Source organism: Besnoitia besnoiti (assembly GCF_002563875.1).
Source record: "Besnoitia besnoiti strain Bb-Ger1 chromosome Unknown contig00015, whole genome shotgun sequence".
NCBI classification, from domain to species: domain Eukaryota; phylum Apicomplexa; class Conoidasida; order Eucoccidiorida; family Sarcocystidae; genus Besnoitia; species Besnoitia besnoiti.
The window spans coordinates 1,143,924-1,162,061 of NW_021703917.1; the positions used below are offsets into that span (position 1 = coordinate 1,143,924).

General features: G+C 54.0%; 5 protein-coding genes across 5 annotated transcripts; 2 read left to right on the top strand and 3 right to left on the bottom strand.

Annotated features, from left to right (window-relative positions):
• Nucleotides 1-849: 849 nt before the first annotated feature.
• On the bottom strand, nucleotides 850-2,154 carry BESB_028640 (uncharacterized protein; the record flags this gene model as incomplete). Its single annotated transcript, XM_029361538.1, has 2 exons — nucleotides 850-1,075; nucleotides 1,685-2,154. 2 exons carry the CDS (start codon nucleotides 2,152-2,154, stop codon nucleotides 850-852), a joined length of 696 nt encoding a protein of 231 aa, XP_029215438.1.
• Nucleotides 2,155-3,626: 1,472 nt separating this feature from the next.
• Nucleotides 3,627-7,162, top strand: BESB_028650 (tRNA synthetases class I family protein; the record flags this gene model as incomplete). Its single annotated transcript, XM_029361539.1, has 8 exons — nucleotides 3,627-3,746; nucleotides 3,841-3,862; nucleotides 4,261-4,454; nucleotides 4,765-4,965; nucleotides 5,630-5,787; nucleotides 5,981-6,062; nucleotides 6,416-6,631; nucleotides 6,833-7,162. 8 exons carry the CDS (start codon nucleotides 3,627-3,629, stop codon nucleotides 7,160-7,162), a joined length of 1,323 nt encoding a protein of 440 aa, XP_029215439.1.
• A 1,613-nt stretch (nucleotides 7,163-8,775) lies between these two features.
• On the bottom strand, nucleotides 8,776-9,126 carry BESB_028660 (histone H2Bb; the record flags this gene model as incomplete). The annotated part of the gene is made up of 1 exon (XM_029361540.1): nucleotides 8,776-9,126. One exon carries the CDS (start codon nucleotides 9,124-9,126, stop codon nucleotides 8,776-8,778), a length of 351 nt encoding a protein of 116 aa, XP_029215440.1.
• A 1,088-nt stretch (nucleotides 9,127-10,214) lies between these two features.
• On the bottom strand, nucleotides 10,215-12,173 carry BESB_028670 (uncharacterized protein; the record flags this gene model as incomplete). Its single annotated transcript, XM_029361541.1, has 6 exons — nucleotides 10,215-10,276; nucleotides 10,478-10,595; nucleotides 11,037-11,105; nucleotides 11,210-11,329; nucleotides 11,703-11,741; nucleotides 12,090-12,173. 6 exons carry the CDS (start codon nucleotides 12,171-12,173, stop codon nucleotides 10,215-10,217), a joined length of 492 nt encoding a protein of 163 aa, XP_029215441.1.
• Nucleotides 12,174-13,540: 1,367 nt separating this feature from the next.
• BESB_028680 (uncharacterized protein) lies at nucleotides 13,541-16,020 on the top strand (the record flags this gene model as incomplete). Its single annotated transcript, XM_029361542.1, has 3 exons — nucleotides 13,541-13,826; nucleotides 14,496-14,610; nucleotides 15,147-16,020. 3 exons carry the CDS (start codon nucleotides 13,541-13,543, stop codon nucleotides 16,018-16,020), a joined length of 1,275 nt encoding a protein of 424 aa, XP_029215442.1.
• Nucleotides 16,021-18,138: the final 2,118 nt, after the last annotated feature.

Consider the following 18,138-nt stretch of genomic DNA (forward strand, 5'->3'; position numbering starts at 1 on the left):
ATTCTCACGCTTCTCGCCAGTGCTGATGACGCCGTTCGTGGCTGCAGACTGTCCGGTTCAGCCTAATGTGTCGTGTCAACCAAATAGCAGCTTCTCAGAATAGTACGCATGCCAGAAGTGAGTTCATCCATAAAGGGATAGAAGTGGCGAGGGGATGACAGCTGAAACGCGTGCAACTCTGGTATCTTCAAGTGTCCTTCAACTCACGTCTGAAGGAAGGTCTAAGCCGTTTGCATCACTGCATACTTAGTATCCGACGCAGAGGTGTAGTGAACAGCACTGGCAGTGAAGAGAGAGAGTTAGTTCTTGTAAAAAGGACTTCCTGACGAATTGAATGCAAAACCGACAATACGTAGATGGTGGTGGTGGTATTGTTTTGAAAAAAGCGTATTGACACATATCCGACAGAGAGACCGGGACGCCTCTGTAGTATCCCTTTGTCTACGAACTTAAATGGAGTTTTGGTCGGATTATTGAATAGGACATTCTCCTCCACACCTGACACACGAATTTCAAAAACGAACTAACTTTTGTCGGTTGCCGTCGCCGTCTCCTGCTCCAGTGTGCTCGCCGCACAACTTTGCGCTGAAACAGGGAAACATCGCGGTCGTAGGGAGCCACCCCATGGTGCTACAACAGTAGCCACAGATACGTCGCTGCCCCTGTGCTTATCTGTGTTACTTCCAGGCAGTAAAGGCCTCCAGTTGCGCTTCACATACATGTATATATACATACGCATACAGATGTATATGTGCACGTATGTGCCTGTATGCAGGCGCTTGTCTACTTGGGAGAGGGAAGGAGGGCTGCAAGGCCAGAGAGAGACCTAAAACGCGGCCAGCGTCCCGTTCAAAATTTTGCTTCGGTTGTCTGCTGTTTCGACGTCGGCGAAGGTCGCGGAGCCTCAGAAGGGAGCGCGTCTCCCGGCTTCTTCGAGAGCCACGGCAGGCGTTGCATGCGCTCTGCGTCGTAGCCATTCAACTCGATGACGTCGCCCTTGCGAATGTGGTCGTCTGTCGGCGTCGCGCGGTACGCTCCCGTCTGCGGATTCAGCTGGGCCTGAATAATGTGAAATCTGCCAAGCGCATAGAGCAAGGAAAGACAGCGATTTTCGTGAACGGAGACTCACAGTTCCAGCTGGTGGCAAGCAAGACCCAGTCGAAGATTAGGTAGGTACATAGAAATATAAGTAGATAGAGGTAGAAGTAGATAGATATAGATATAACAGATAGACATATACATACATAATATAGTTACCGGCACGGGCAGCCAGACAAAATCACAGCTACACGACCACACATACCCACAGACGCAAAAAAAAACGCTCCCTGGGCAGGAAAGTAGAGTCCCCCGGCAAGGCGCTGACGTAGCAGGGCCGCCGAAGGTTGAAACGGATGCGCGAGTGCCGGCGCCCGTGGATGGTACGTATGCTGCCACACTCCGCTCTGATGGATACAGGAACCACGAACGCAGGTAGATAGATGGATTGGTTGATAGATAGACAGAGACATAGATGGATGTACATAGATATATACAGATAGAGATAAATAGATGGACAGACATATAGGGAGATAGACATATAGAGATAGATAGATTTAGATAGATAGAATAGTTGCCCTTGCCGGTAGACAGGGAATGCCCCTTGAAAAGAGCCGCGTTGCCTCTTTGGTGACTTCCGGCATACCTCACGAAGTCGGACGCGTCTTTGAGTTCGCGAATCAGCCGATCTGTTGGCAGGTTGAACGGATTCTCTCTGAGCAGCTGAGTCATTTGCCGTGTCACGTAGAACCTGGCCTCGAAGTCCTCGCCGAAGGTCTTTGCGCAGGCCCTCAAGAAGTCCCGATAGGGCCGCCGCAGCGAAGGGCACGGAAGCCGTGAACTGACTGGACTCTCACGGGCTTCGGCGGGAGTCGCGCGCAGGTCTAGAGTGCCCTCGCGCTCGGCCGCAGGCACACAGTCTTTCGAAACAGAAGGCGCAGAAGATGAAGACGAGGGGGGAGCAGGGACTGAGCGTTCAAGAATGGAGGACACCGCAGACGAGGACGCCACAAGTCGACTTCGGAAGGCTACAGAAGGCAGCAGCGGGGCGGCCGCGGCCCTCGACCTGAGGGCGCGCCGCCCGGCGAGTGGAAGAGCTGGACTGAGCGACAGCATGGCGTCTTCTTCACACAGAACTCGAGCGGCGTCCCAGGCAGCCGCCGTGAAGGAACAGAAGTTCCACTGAGGCGACGAGAAAGCAACCGTAAAACCTTAGAGTGGGGGGACAGGACGGAAGGCTCCGCGAGACGCCCGTGGCAACGCTGCGAAATCCTTCTCGTAGTCGACGAGGCAGAGGAGACGTTGCTAGAACGCAGGGAGTGCCTGTACCCGAAGAGCGGCGCTGAAAAGCAGCCTCAGAGGGAGAGGAAAGAAAAGAGGCGCTGCTGTGTAAGATGTTCAAGGGTTACGAGGGCGCTGTCGCGGCCGAAAAGAGGCCTGTAGGTTTTCAGTGCGGCAAGGCACCCGGTGAGCGAAGGGCTCACGAACGACCTGGTCGATCTGCTGCCTTAACTCCACGATTCGAGACGGCCGAGGAGGTTGAGGGCCCTGCGGCAACCGATTCTTTCGATCTAGCACGTGGAGGGCGCGCCGTCAGATCTGCGCCGAGTGCATGCCGAGGCTCGCGCCGCAATGGTGCGGGTTCAGCCGCCTCCTTTCGCTCTGCGTGAGGATCCTGAAACGCCGGTTTTCTCTGCTTCCTTCGGTCAAAATAAGCACGAAACGAGGCATGTGAATTCGTGTTTCGGTGAGAAACAGGCGCGCAAGGAAGCCGCGATTTGCGGCGCATGCACCGAATCGCGGGACGTTTGTAGGGTTTCTCGGCACGAGACAAGAGGCACCAACCAGCAAAACCTCAAGGCTGTTCAGAGGTGACACTTTTGCGTATGTTCCTTCATCCGTAAAGAATCAATGCTTTCTGCTCGGTCTGGATCTGGATGCCGGCGATGAGATGTTTGGTATCGCTTGCAACGACTCTGAAATCTCGCGACGAATCTGCTGCGGGGCGAAGCGGCAAACTGGGAGACATTTCGATGCGCGTGAAGGTGTCGTGCAGGGTAATGGCTCTGTTGCTCTGACTTTCCTGTTTCCGCATATCTATCTGAATCTCTTTGAATGGTGCGGATTCTTCGCTCTTCACTCTCACCCCTGGCACAGTCTGACAGTAAACTGAGAGTACGCGCCGTCGCGTTGTCGTTTTTTCTTGATTTTCTTCCGCGTGTTGCAGCATCGCTGTAGTTACATCGGCTGGAATGTCCCCCAGACCTCCTGTCGGCTATCGGCCTCCTTTCCTGTCACTTTCTCTTCGCCAGCTTTTTGTCTGCGCCTTGAAGACCAACTTTTCCGGCGCGGGTCAACTGTCCTGGGCTCGCCACAGACACTCCATTCCGCAACTCTCGAGCTTGTCGGGCCTGCGCACGCTGTCCGCCCCTGCCTCTTCAGCCGCTCGTCTTTCTGCCTCGCTTCCCCGTGGAGGGTTTTTCTCGTCGTGTTTCTCGTGCTCAGCGTTTCCTGTTGGCGCTTCGTCTGTGGAAGGACGGAGAACTCAACGAAAATCGGTCATCAGGCTTGAACAAACCCAGATAAAAATGGCATCGCCGTTCACTGGAGGCCTCCCCGTCTGGGACGAGACGCTGCTCTCTGCGCAAATCGCGAACCTCTCGACTTCGCCAGCGCCCACCAGCAACGCCGGCGCGCCCGCTTCCGAGGTCAGTGGCCTGTATGAACGGCCTTCCTGCGAGGCCGCGTCCTGCAGGGAAGGTGATTTCGTTGCGTGCGGTTCCGAGTCGTTTCGATCCCCAGAGTGCCCTCAAAAACGTCCACGGTGAGGCGTTTCTGTGAGCGCCATGGAGGTCATGAACAGACATAACGCGCACAGATGGTGTAAAATGTCCTTGCACCTGAGTCATACCCGAGTCTGTTTCCGTTACGGGTGGCACTGTTTCTCACGCACTGTCAGTGTCGCTTCCCGCAGCCTCACGCGGGTGCCCTCCCTCAATAGACGGTTATATTCAGGTAGATATGTATAGTTAAGTAGCCCTCAAAGCATGCGCGTAAGCGTGATTTGACTGTCGCCGCTCTGTGTCAGTATAAACCCGACTGCATGCGTGTGTGTGCTTGTGTGACGCAGTGTGTGTCCATCTCTGGGCGGTTCCAAGTGTGTCTCGGTTTCGTTTTTCGTGGAGTATGCCTGCATCGCCTTGTCTGCCTTGTGTGTGACAGGGCGCGCCCGCATCAGCTTCAGGGAGGCAGAAGGGAGCAAGAGACGACGGCAAAAAGGCCTCGGGGGGTTCACCCCTCTGTACGAGTCGATCGTGAGAGGCGAGAAATGGTCGACGCCGAAACCTTCGTCGCTCTCCCTTGAAGAGAAATACGAGCTCTGCCTCTCCATTGCGCAGGAGTGCATCCAGCCGGAGGTAACCGAGCGTCACCGAGGTGCAGTGCCTGGAGCCGCCTCTCACGCAGCTGCGAAGCGCCTGGACGTGTGTCCCGTCAACCTATATATCAGTCCTTTAATGCATGGCGCACAGTTTTTGAGGTTGTCGTGAAACGGATCGGCAGCCTGAGGTCTCTAAGCGGAAGCTCACCCCTCGCAGCCAAACGTTTATTACGGTGTTTTCTGTTGGTTCCGCTGAGTTTGCGAGTGAACGAGGATCCGGGCGTGGCCAGGTGGGGCCGGTCTCTTCGCGGTCTCTGCATCTGCTCTCTGAGCGTCGATTTTTTCAGGAGCTCCGCGCGCTCTTGGAGAAGAAGCCGTTCCCACTCTGCTACGACGGCTTCGAGCCCAGCGGCCGCATGCACGTTGCGCAGGGTCTGCTGAAGGTCACGAACGTCAACAAACTGACCAGGGCGGGCTGCGTCTTTGTCTTCTGGGTGGCGGACTGGTTCGCGATGCTCAACAACAAGATGGGCGGTGACCTCAAGAAAGTGAGTGACGAACTTCGCCGTTGTCGCTGGAAATCGCGCAGAACGGGCCGCGTGCGCGAGTCCGTGGGCGACAGCGCAGAAGTCGGGGAAACAGATGGCGAACAAATCGCTTCACGGCTGGCGAGTTTGAAGGCAAACGCGTGGAGGGCGAGAGGAAACCACTCAAGCCAGACTCTGAGGCACGCGAATATTTTGGTAATTTCGGCGGTAGTGGAGAGCCTTAGTGGCCTCCACAGTTGAGCTAGAAGAAAGAACCTGAATCTCGCTTGCTTGTTTTTGAGCATGGCAACGCGCGTTAAACACGGAAGTTCGCTGTCGAGGGCGAGAGACGTGTAGCGAGACGAGAGGGACCATCCACGCTGGACTTATCAAACGTTTACAAGATACAGCAAACCGTCGTCTGCGCGAGGCGCTTCAGTGCCGCCGCCAACTTGGCGGGCGGGCAACTGTCAAGGGGGTAGGGCCTTAGGCGAAGTGGCACTTTTGGGGAGAAAGGCGTGGACTTCATATTCCCCCAGATGGGGGTGGAAAACAGCTGAACGCTTCGTAGGTGCAGTGGCGTCCCCACAGGGGTGTTTGCTGAGAGTGTGCGTTCGTACGTGCGCTCAAGTTCGAGGCGTGGAGAAATTCCTCGGCGCGCGTTGTCTCGGGGCTGTGTTTGCAGATCCAGAAAGTCGGAGAATACTTCATCGAGGTCTGGAAGGCCGCAGGCATGGACATGCAGAATGTGCGCTTCCTGTGGGCCAGTGAAGAGATCAACCGGAACTCTGATCAGTACTGGATGCAGGTCATGCAAATCGCGCGGTCTTTCACCATCACCAGGTGAGATGACGGCTGTGCAGAGGCAAAGGCCGCAGGGTGTAGGATGCAGCGCCGGCATTACAGGGCAGTCGAAAGGCATGCTGCAAGCAACTAGTGGTGTGTGGCGCCTTCGCAAACTGGAGACTGGATGTTCAGTTCTGGCGATACTGCCTCGGCAAAGAAGAGCGATACGGGTGCTGCGTGTGTGATGCAGAATCAAGCGCTGCTCTCAGATCATGGGTCGTCAGGAGGGAGACGACCAGCCCGCCGCGCAGATCCTGTATCCTTGCATGCAGGTCCGTTTTTCGGCTCGCCGCAGCCTGTGTGTCTCTACCGCGGAAATCAGTGACGCCGTCCTGTCGGGGTTGATGTTGTTATTGGTGCCTCAGTTGTCGTTCAGCCTTTGCAAGCGCACAGCTGCATAAGTGTAGGGTGTGGGGTGTGGCAGGAATTGCCGGTTTCTAAGTAGGGGGTGGGATACTGTATGAGCACGACCTCGCACAAGTCGCGAGCCGCATTGTTGTCCGGGCTTCGTGGATCGTAGCTCGCGCGAGAAGCGGGGTAGATCGCGTCGCGTTTGCCTCTTTTGAGTCGCCAAATCTCTCGTTATGTAAGCCGAAGTCAACTGTCTTGTCTCCCCTGTCTGCAGTGCGCCGACATCTTCTACCTGGGAGCGGACATTTGCCAGCTGGGCATGGATCAGCGAAAGGTCAACATGTTGGCCCGCGAATACTGCGATGAAATCAAGAGGAAGCTGAAGCCGATCATTCTGTCGCACCAGATGTTGCCGGGGCTTCTGGAGGGTCAGGAGAAAATGAGCAAGTCCAACCCAGACTCGGCGATCTTCATGGAAGATACGGAGGTGGTAAGAAGCTGCTAAGTGGAAGAGAAAACAGAGGGAGGGGTACTTATTTCTGGTTTGCAGCGCTGGATGAGGCAGCCGTGTCAGCGAATCAACGCGGATCTTCACAGGAGCACGCGTTGGACGTAGGTAAAGGGATGCGGATGCCGTAGGTCTAGGGGAAGTTGGATTTTGTGTGCGTCGTCACTTTGTGGGGGTTCTCAGGAAGTTAACAGGAAAATCAAGAAAGCATTCTGCCCGCCAGGTGTCATTGAGGGCAACCCGTGCGCGGCCTACGTCGAGAAGCTTGTGTTCGCTGCTTTCGGAGAGTTCACAGTGAAGCGGTCGGAAGCCAACGGAGGCGATATTGTGTACAAGTCGGTGGAGGAATTCAGAAATGCGTACATTAGTGGCGATCTCCATCCCGGAGATCTCAAGGAGAGCCTTGCGCGCGAACTGAACCGCAGGCTCGACCCCATCCGCAAGCACTTTACTGAAAACGAGCACGCGAAACAGTTGCTCCAGCAGATCAAAGCATACAAGGTTACGAAATAAGGCAAATGCCTCCTGAGGATTTTGTCTGTCTCCTCAAACCTCGCTGCTGCTGGTGAGCGGCTGTAGGTCGCTTCGATGTTTTGTGCGACATTGTAGTAGACGAGCATGTTTCCACAAACGGTCCCAGTTCCTCTCTCGATCACGGTTCACAGCTGGCGAAGACGTGAGAAAGTGGTGAACCGTTTTTATCAATGAACTTGATGCGCGGGAAGTGCCATCGTTCGGGAGGCGGCAGTGCTTCTACAAACGACAGGGCGAGGAACCCTTTAAGTCACGCACGTTGTTTAAACGGTTCTGCACACGAAAAACTGGAAGATTTCTGAATCTTCGTCTTGCTTAAGAAAAATGACAGAGACACGAATATTGATAGTGAATACCGCGAGTATAAAGCAGTCGAAGTTTCACACGGCGACTCCCGGTTGCCGAAGTCATGTACTGTAAGGTGAGGCGGCAGTACTGTTACTCGCTGTGGAGGCTGAGCGCGCGCGGCGACCAAATCTCCCAGGCTTGTGTCTGGAGTCTGTGTTAAGGCATATGCCTGTGTATGACTTATTTGGAAGCTTCGGGAGTCAGTTACTAGGAAAGCATCATGAGCGGAACCGTTGCCGAGGAGGCGGCGGTCCAGTTTCGAGCCGTTCAGTAACGTAGCACCGCCGGCTCGAGTCAACAGTTTCCAGAGGACTGCACCTCGGTGTCTCCAGGGGTGGCCAGCTCTCTGCTTTTTCAGGACCTATGGGTCGAGAGACATCGATTTGTTCTACCAACGTGGTTCCCCCGAAAGAATCGGACGCGGCTCCCTGCAGGTTCGTATAGATGAAAAGAATCGGCTGCGTTAGTCTCCGAACGAAAATGGGATCACCTTGTGCAGTCACCTGTACTAGTTAGCATGCAGTACAGGTCCAGCCTACTAACGGGCGACTTGGTAGGCCTCGTCCATTCATACTTAGTGGAGATCAGTCACGGATCATTTCTCTCAAGCCGGGAAAAACGGGATTCCCGATCGCCATGCCGACTTCCTAGCCAGCACTCGCGAGCGCACTCCTGACCCCTGGCACCATTCTCTGTGTCACTTTCCCTCCATAAGTGTGCAGAACTCTAGCCAGTTACTAGAAAGGTTGACTCTGTTTCGAAGTGAACCAGCGAGCTGATGCCACCGAGCAACTTCGTTAGAGGTTTCAGCAGGAAGGACGCAACTACGTGAAAACCCAGCAGGGGCAAATGCTGAGCTCTACTGTCCTCAACGTGTTCTACTCTTGATGTTGCGCCGCTGCTCCCATTGGTAAGAGCCACGTACCCTTCAGCAATGCGGCATCCCTTCCCTCTTCTGGCGGTACTGCGCTCATGTAGCTACCAACAGTGTAGTGGATTGGAAAAACGACGAAAGAATGCCCCCCGCTGGCCGACCGCAACTCCGCAGACTGCTGCCATATACGCAGCCATCGTTAAAAACCTGCAATTCTTCTTTGGAGACATCTCGAGAAAAGGTGGCTTCTAGTGAAGCCTAAAATTGGTAATACATGACGATGTATGAAAAGCCGTGAAAAGTGAGCCTTGTCTTTAAACTGCCGACTCGCTCAAACCCGAGAAGCAAAAGCGTTTAACGCAATTTTCACTTATTTGCCGGTGTACTTGGTGACAGCCTTGGTGCCCTCAGAGACGGCGTGCTTGGCAAGTTCACCAGGGAGGACAAGACGGACTGCCGTCTGGATTTCCCGGGACGACAGAGTGTCCTTCTTGTTGTACTTGCACAGCTTGCCCGCTTCCGTTGCGATCTTGTCGAACGTATCGGAAATGAAAGAAGTCATGATCATCATGGACTTCTTGCTGATACCGGTCTCCGGGTGCACCTGCTTGAGCACCTTGAAGATGTAGGTGCTGTAGGACTCCGCTCTCTTCTTCTTCCCCTTTCCCTTCTTGCCAGAGTCCTTGGACTTGGCCGCCTTCGCAGACTTCTTTGCCACCATTTTGAAAACGGTTTAGAAAACGAACGTCAATGGAGTAAAAGGTGAAAAAAAGAGCGCCCTATGGGAATAATTGCTCTCGGTGGTCGAAAAACTAGAAGAATGATTCTAGTGAAGCGTATTTCCACCCCTTGCGCGCATATCACCACCCCGTGTTTTGGCTCCCACCACGCGCTCTGTCGCGGACGAGGGAGGGAGGCGAAGTCAAACTCGGTCGTGTCGCTCTGTTCAAGACAGCCAGCGGCACATCTTGGCGAGTTGGTTTGTCTAAGGTGGCTAGTTCCTCCTCCTGCACGTTCACCTCCCCTCCATCGCAAGGGGCAAGCAACATTCTACAGTAACTGGTCTCTTCTTTTCCATTCCTCGCAACCCAAAGTTCGCTGTCAAGGAAAAGTCGCAGATAAACATCATAGAGGGGCTGCATGACCGCGCGAATGTTCATGTCGCCTGCACAAATATCTAAGCGTGCCCGCAAAAACTCATGCGCGTACTCCGCGGCGCCCCTTCAGACAGGATCTGTGCGTTCTCCGTTTGTCCGGTGGGGACATTCGCGTTGCCGCTTTCGCTCCTGGCTCCAAAAAAACGGCGAATCAGCAGTGTTTTCAATAAATAAAGCAAGAGTGATTCAGGTGTGTTTGCGGAGGTATTTGTGGGTGCATTATGCTTTGTTTTCATTGTGGAGCACGTCCATGGGCAGCAAGGTGCAGAATCTCCAAGGCCCAGCGTCGACCGTGAGTTCCCAGTGCGCTGCGGAAGTACGTCATAAAGGAAACCAGCCCCTTTTGTTTTCCTCTTCTCTGTCACAGGGCAGTATAGGTTCGGAGTTGGGTAGCGCAGGGGGTAGCACCATCCGCACGCCGGACCGGCTTTCACGTCGCTAGAGGCAAAAGCCAGTGAATGCGGAAGCCACTTCAGGCAGCTCTAGGTGACTCTGGGCATTTAATGACTTCCTTTTTCAGAAGGCAGAATGCCGCAAAGCTCAGACGCGAGTGTTAGCGCCCTGTTGGGATACCAACCCCATGATCCAGTAGAGTTTAGCATTTAGTCAGCGTGTGTGGGGTGGATGATGTGGAAGCAGGTAGCAGGAGTCTTCATAGCAGAGGCTCAGAGTCCAGTCGGAGATCGAACTGTCCAGTGAAGAAGTTTTGAAACTCTGTAGACAAACCGGATGCCAGCGCAGAACAAGCTCCCCCCGTTCGTCGCGTGTTGACGAAAGTCGTAGTGGGGGAAATATTGGAGACGGGGTGACGCATCTCATTTCTGGTAACCCAAGTTCTCTGCAGCACTTTCCTACACGACGCAGAACGCTCTCGCTTCTCTGCCAGCGGTGTCACTCGGAGGTAAGACGATATACCTGCATCTGTCCAAGTGAGGCTTTTCGAAGCAGCTGAGCTGTCCAGCAGTCGCAGAGAGGCGAGCGGCGGCAGCAGCTTTCGGCGTTCCTCTCCCTGAAAATATGCGTCCAACCCCTCCTGAGCATCACGCAGCGCGAAGGATGTGGCTGATATGAACAGCGTAGTATGTGTTATCCGCTGTATGCTGCTACGAGGCGCCTGTCACTTCGGTGGTATGCCATCAACTCCGTTGACGATATGATTCTGCGGCGCCACACGAGTTTGCTGGGTCTTAAAAAACAAGGCTCGCACGGCAGGGAACCGGCGAGGGCTTGCGAGTCTAGTATGCCAATGTGATTCTTGCGCAGTAGCATATCTGAGGATAGAAGGCTACTTTGATCGCTGAATCGATACCTGCAGGGTTTCAAGAATCATTTGACTATGAAGCAAGATGTGAAATACAATAAGAACGCAACCTACAAAACGGGGCAAACCGGAAACTCTCCTCTGACGTCCTGAAATAGCTTAGAGGTCAAACGGGCATGTGGTCTCGCCGTGAAACAGCTCTGCATCTTTTACCGGCATCTTGAAGTTGTCAGACGAGACGCGAAGAGACAAAAGAACCAGTCCGCGATAGATTTTGAACACCTGCACGAAGGATGCACACGTGAGAGCACAGCGTAATGCAGTATCCTTTGGCCTTTGGGGAGTCGACTCGACGAGTCAAAAAGGCTTCTCGAGGACGGCCTTACGTGCTCGAGAATAACTTCGTCCGTGATATCGGCGTCGTCCGTACAATTTTCTTCTGCGTGCGAGTCCGAGACAGCTGAAACCTGGGTCGTGAATAGGTACGGCAGAAGCCTATAGCCATGCTGCGCGCACGAGTCCGTGACAACCAGGGCGGATATGAAGCACTCAAGAGACAAACGCTATTCCACGTTTCACAATACTTGAAGACACCCGGTGTAATAGATCTAAATCTCTGACTGATGGCAAAAGAACAGAAGAATAGAGTTTAAGTCTTCGTAGGATTGGAGGCAAACCAGCACGCAATGCTCGCTCTCCCGGAAGACCACGTGCCCTCACGGAGTTGACTCGTGTCTAAGGATTGGGGCTTTAGCGTTCTCGAAGAATTGCTTGTATCCCTGGATCAGATGTACGCAGTCCTCGCACAAAGAGTGTAAGTATACGCCTCGAATGTTTGGATTGAAGAGCTTTCTGTCTGAGGACAACGATGTGACTCACGAGTTCGGTAAAGTATAAAATACGCAAGCGGGGAAGGTCCTGTTGCCTCATGGCAGAAACAAAAGGCACACCACGTCGAAAACACAACCCAATTCTTTGCTCGCTGCTGGTGAGCCGCGCGAGAGTTGAACATGGCACGGCTCTCGACCCGATTGTCAAGAAACAGGAAAACATGAAACGCTAGACAGAGGTTCAGTCTGCTGAGTGAAGTGCACAAGGTAAAGCGCCATTCTAGTTATAGCATGCGAAGCAAATGCGAGTGCCCTCCAACATACGTTTGGGTAGTAGCACTGGATAATAATGACGCATTTAATAATATTGAATTGCAAGCGAGAACTGGTTGCTCTGCACTCCCACGGCTGGAGCAAGGCTCACTCAAGATCTAACCTTCGTATCAGAGTCGCGGAGGCACGAAAGGCGCTCAATAGCTTCGAATAAGGAACTTGTTGCCCCCTTCGCAGAAGCAGACATTGCAGCACACCAGATTCGTCAACGAAATGACGCTTGGTTTCACGTGAGTTCTGTTGTATCCATTTGAAACTCGTGGGCTGCTAACGCGCATCACGTCCGTCTGCGCCTGCCCGCTGCGCCGGCGAACATGCGAGATACCAGGGATTTCTGTTCAGAAGATACCTCTGAGATCGCGCGTCTGTGGTTAAACTCCATTCATACCCGTGGATGCGAAGAACGCACACGCGGAGGGTAAACATGCATGTCTGCCTACAGCCATGCTCTTCACAACTTCGTGAAGCGCCACGTTTGCTAACCGCCGGAAAAAAGCAGACTCGCGAGCGAGTTGCTGAAGTCGCGCGCGGCAGCAACTTAGAGTGAAGAAGCGCTTATCCCGTTCCGTGAGCCACGTGTGTGGGTGTGATTCTCGCCATGGAGAATTGCTCACAAGACGCTGCAGTGTCTGATGGAAATTCATCTCAACGTGCCTCGAGCAATAGGATCGCAAATTCCTCCTCGAAAATCGTGAGGCCTGTCAAGTGTTCGTCTCCGTCCTCCGTGGGCTGCGTAGAGTGAAGCGCGCCTGCACGCCGGCACACGTACCACCTTCCCTCGCAGCACTCAGGTGCCTCGCGACCCAGCAGTGATGCGGAAAAAGCTGTCATTGCGGAGCCGTCACTCGCAGTTTCAGCGGGATACTCTAATCAGGGGGGGGGGGGGGGAACGGAGCAGCAGCAAGCAGACCTGCTGCGTGAGCCGGAAGTCGCCCAGCCGCCTTCGATGCCGCTGTTCTGCGCAAACGAAAACGCGCCCGACCGGTATGATGTACTGTCGTGGATACTCCAGGGGAGATATGCAAGTTCGCATCCGATGTCCCAGTGAACAATCCATGCTTCTAGAAAACGCTGCCGTCGCCGCCGCGTGACTCGCGAAGTGAAGCAGAGCATTCAAGCCCAGGAAGCCCGAGGCTTTACGTCGAGCACTCTCCCCGCACACCTCTAGGCGAAAACGCCTCTTTTGAACTTGCAGCACGAATGCTCACTTTGGACATCTTGATGGCTCGACTGTTCGAGAGGAAGAGTGACGAGGAGAAGAAGGCGCGAGAGAAGCGACTGCAGCACCAGCCCGACGCAGAGACGACAGGCTGCATAGAGCTGCAGACGGAACTCTTCGACTTGCGTGCGGCCTTACAGAATAAAAGGGAGTCAGGCCGGGCAGGAGCACACCGGCGTCGAGGAGACACGAAACCCTGAGAGTTACGCATGGCAAGGCAGACTCCTGCCTTTCACGAGAAACGGCAGAAGGAAGCGCTGGCCTCGCTGCCCGGCTTCGGCAGGCTCGCGCTTGCCCATCATTCCCCTTTCCTCCCCGCTAACAAGAGCCGAAGAATGTTTGCTTACCTTGCCCCTCAGGGACTTCTGCAGCACATCCAACAGAGACTGACGGGGCTCTTCAAGCTCCCTGTCTGTGGCAGAGAGATCTGGCTCGACAACAGACGCCATCATGCGTGCCATGAATGCGTTCTCAAGCGCGACTTCGGGCCCTTCTCCTCTAGTGGCAACCGCGCGCAAGCGCGGCGGATCAGAGAGTTTATAGAGGAAGGATATGCGAGGTTGCGCAAGGACGGAGAAGTCTCCGCGATGCCGCCGAAAAATACTTGTCCAGACAGCGAGGGTGAGGCGATCCTCGGATGTCTCTAATGACGCGGCCCCCAACGGGAGACGGGGTTTCCGAAAAACGCAGACGAAACCTTGAAGTTGACTGCAGTCTAAATTTCGTAGACGTGTCTTAAACAAGCGCCACGATAGGTCTTGACTACGTGCTGTTCCACAAGTCAGAGAACAAGCTTACACTCAGAAGCTCTCGTGGAGCAGTTCCACACAGGAGTATCAAGAAAAAGCGCTGGACTGTTTTCGACGAGACAAGAGTAGATTTCCATCCGCAGAGCAATGGAGCCCGTGCGCGGCGTTGCCCGCTGTGGATGAACACCGATGGTAACCAAGTTTTCCCCTGCCCTCTACTGGACTCTTCAAAGAGTAGTTGAGTTGCAAAACAACCTACACCATTGTATATTCGAAGCGAAGATAAAAAAAAAACACAATTTCCTCGCAAGACAGGCCTTGTCTTTGCTCTTTTCGGCCTTCATTTCGTGCGCGACATATCCATGCTTCCCGCCCCCGTGAACAGGTAACACAGTATGCTGAGAAAGAACCACGGCACCTTCTTCGTTGTCCTCTGTCGACAATTGTACTGCGAAAAACTCTGATTCACAATACATACATTCAGTGGCGATGGGGGTGGTCGATGTAGTCCCCCGGCAGTGCTGAGGTCCTAAATTTTTAGAGAGCGAAAACGCCTCTTCTTTCACCGAAGAATCTGCGGACAACCAACTAGTGTTCTGGACCGACAAGGGGATGCTCCACGCCGCGGTAATTTGGCTCAAGGCCGACGGTGCACGGTTAGACGACCACTGTGGGCCAAGAAGGCACATGCAGAAGCACTCGCACTTCTGTAAATCAAGCACTGTGTTAATTTTTTTAATCGACATTCGCACTCGACCTCGCACGCCTTCTGAAAGCGAGTGGCTCAGACACTTTAATCGACGTCGCAAACTTCCGGTAGGCAGTTTCTTCGTGTTGAGGTTCCTTGCGGCCACACAAGAAAGGACAAGCGTGTGTAGAGCACCGGCGGAAACCTATGATAATACGGGCTGTGGACTGCTGTGCCGTTAGACGCCTGAGAGGAGAGCAGGTCAAGTGAACTCAGGAGAGGGAGCACTTTCCATGCATTCGGGTGGTTGGTTTGTGTGTGATGGTTAGCATTTTCTAGAACGCTATGCTCTCGGTTTGCCTACATGCATGCGCTGCTCAACCAAGAGACTACGACAGAAAAGAGCCTACGGACCCAGTTCTCGTGCTTATCGATTCGCCTGGTCTGTCCCGGATTTCTCTACTAACGTAGCAGTCTCGGCGTTTCTGTGGTTCATGTAGTCAGGATGTCGCCTTCACCTTCAGCGACGAGACACCATGCAGAAGAAAACGCCCAGTGCAATGAGCACTCTACGGAGCCGAAACAGACAGTGGAATCCCAGGGCAACCTGAGTAATGGTGTAGAAAGCCCGAATAGAGGAAAGCGTCAGTCTATCGAGCGGTCTCATCCTCTCCAGTCTGCCGGCTGCAAAAAACGCTTCAGTGGGCTCGCGTGCTGCATGCCCTTCCTGAGTCGCAAGCATCCGCTTCAAGCTGGTTCGCCTAAGCCTCCAGAAACGCTTCAGATATCTGCTCAGTCACCGGAGCCTCCCACAGCTGCGGAAGAAAAAGGCGAGAAGGGAAGCGAGGGTAGAAAGCAAAAGAGGTCAAAGGACGTCGCAGCGAAGCCGGAGCATGAAACCAACCGAACAGCTGGCGACACGTCGAACGCTCCCGACTATGCTCGCAGCGCAGAAAAAGTGGCCCACGAGGGTGCAGAAATCAAACTGCCGGACGGTGGAGTGGGAGAGACTAAGCTACATGGCTCCGTTCAGGAGGAGAAAACCAATTCCGACAGGCCGGAGGAGGAACCACATGAGGATAGCCGCGCAGCTGTCTCGAGCCACTCACTGAACCACGTTTGCGAGGCAGAGCCAGCTGTTGAAGGTTCAACGCAAATCGAGCAGAATTCTGTAACTTTGGCCGCGAAGCAGCTTGTGGCAGATCTGATCAAGAAAGCCAGCTTCAGCGTTTGCGAAGGCAAGGGGGGAAACTCCTCTTCGCGGCACGCGGAAGTACCCGCGCTCCAGCTGGACAAAAGGCTAGAGAACGGAGACACGCCATTGAAGATGATGGGGGTAAGCGCGTCCCAAGACAACCAAAGGGCTAGAGGTGAATGATTCTGACTTGGAGCGTTTCCTTAATAGCGCGATTGATTTCTCTGCAGGAGGCAGTAGGAGAACAGGAGCTACCACCCCGTTGTTACTTCCGTCACTCTCTGACGAGTTAGCTGCTTGCACTCTCTCCGCTGAGATGCTGACAGCAGGGGGTAACCTTCAACTCCAGTCAGCAGGCGTGTCGGGCCTCCCTGTGTGTTTGATTGAGCGACGTGTGTATATAACCTGAATAGAGCACCACAAACAAAAGTTGCACTGCAACTGAACAGGAAATTCCTCGACCTGGTCCAGCGTTTAGTGCTTTGCAGCGGAGAGAATAGTAGATGCACCGAACCGACAACTTTTCTTCTAGTTTTTCCCTCTGACCTAACCCCAAAAGAATCGTAGGAGACGCGCCAAGAGCACCTCTCGCGTTTGGCGCTCTGCATGCAGGCACACTACCCCGTTGAACATGAAGAGATGAAAGATGGCGAGTTCTCTTGTCTCAGCACCCAGAGGCCGGCCGACGGTGAAAGCTGTGCGCCTCGAGAGATCCATGCATGAAGAGATCTCCCGCGCTCCCCTACGCGGAAGCAGCGCACCACGCCTCTTCTGCGTTTACGTCCGGCGGGGAGGCAGACATGAGCTTCTTTGTCGCGGACACGTGAACTCTGAGGAAGGCACCAGCGTGTTTACGTCGCTTCTTCTGTGCTGAAGGGAGGCATGCCATTTGAGTGGCAACGTCGTTCGCAGATCCGATCGCCTAATAGGCGTGCTTCGCCGCAGTGCATATCTGCGGCAGAGAATGCATCTACACCGGGTGTGCGGCGCTTCTCACCTTCGGCGCATTTCCCCCCGCGAACGCGGATCAGGAGAGCCCGCGCCTCTGGCATCGAAATCGGTTTCTACGATGGAGCTGCCTCTCTAGGTCCACACTGGCTGGACGCTGGTTCAGCCGCCATGCACGCTCAATAGCTCGACACAGTAGGGCATGAGCTTGTTGTATCTGGCAAACTCGTCAGTGTTCACCTCCGGCAGGTACCAAGTTCTCGCGCGATGCCGATCGTTTCCTCAGTTGGCGCCGACAGCTTGTTGAAGGGACAGAGTGTAGCACCGCTTTGCTGCCGGTGACGAGCAGAGGAGACGGCAAAGTAACGCTGTCGTTATTCCTTGCTGCTGAATAAGAACTGCGATTTGATATTGAATTAGCACTGAGCTTCTACACACCAAACTCGTATAGTCGTGGCAGTACGACAGGCTAAGCTGTAGTGAACCCGCATTCCGCGTCTCGGCGTCGAATCTTACCTGTGACTTGAGAAGTCTTTATTTTTGTAAGCGTGTGTAGGAAACCAACCAGAGAGAGGCGAAAAGCAAACAGGCCGAAAGGGCCAAAGCGAATAGTGAAAGGCAAACCGTCAGTGTTTGGCAGGTAGCCTGGGTGCGGTTTGATGTGCGACAAGGTTAACGAAGAGAACCTGGATGACAGCCAAGTTTTTCAGTTGGTACCGCGGGGTACAGCACGAATGGAAAACTTTGTTTTTGTGGATGAACGACACGAATGTGGGGACGCGTTGAGTGATGAGAAAAAACGCCGAACAGGGTGCTGCAGAGCTACTTCGTACCCGAAGAGAGAGCGGAGCAGATGCGAAAATGCGCACACGCTCACCGTGGAGAAAGCTCTGGCGATTCGTTCTTTTCTAGTCCACCCCCAACAGCCAAGTCGAGAAATACATACCGCGATCGATGAGACATCTCGCCAAAGAACGTTAAAAAACGGACACATACCTTTCACCTTCCTGGTGTCGGAGCAAGACTTTGAAATATCCCTCCCTCCACACAATCCAACACAACTTTTTCACGTTGAAACGCCCACCCTGTCTCTCTGCCCGCCTGCAAGCACCCCCAGGGTTCGAAGATAGCGGCCCGACACCACTGAGCAGGACGTTCCTGCTCAACTCCGAAGCTGCGCTTCGGCTCTTTTCGCCATCTCGCCTGAACGATGTTTCGACAATGACGCCACAAGAGCTGCACTCCGTCTCTGGTCTTCTGTAGTAGGCTGAGCTACGCCTTGATGACGATTTCTTGCCCCCCGCAGTTTAGGGTACTTCTCTACCTCGCTTTCGCGTTTTTTTCCTCCACAGA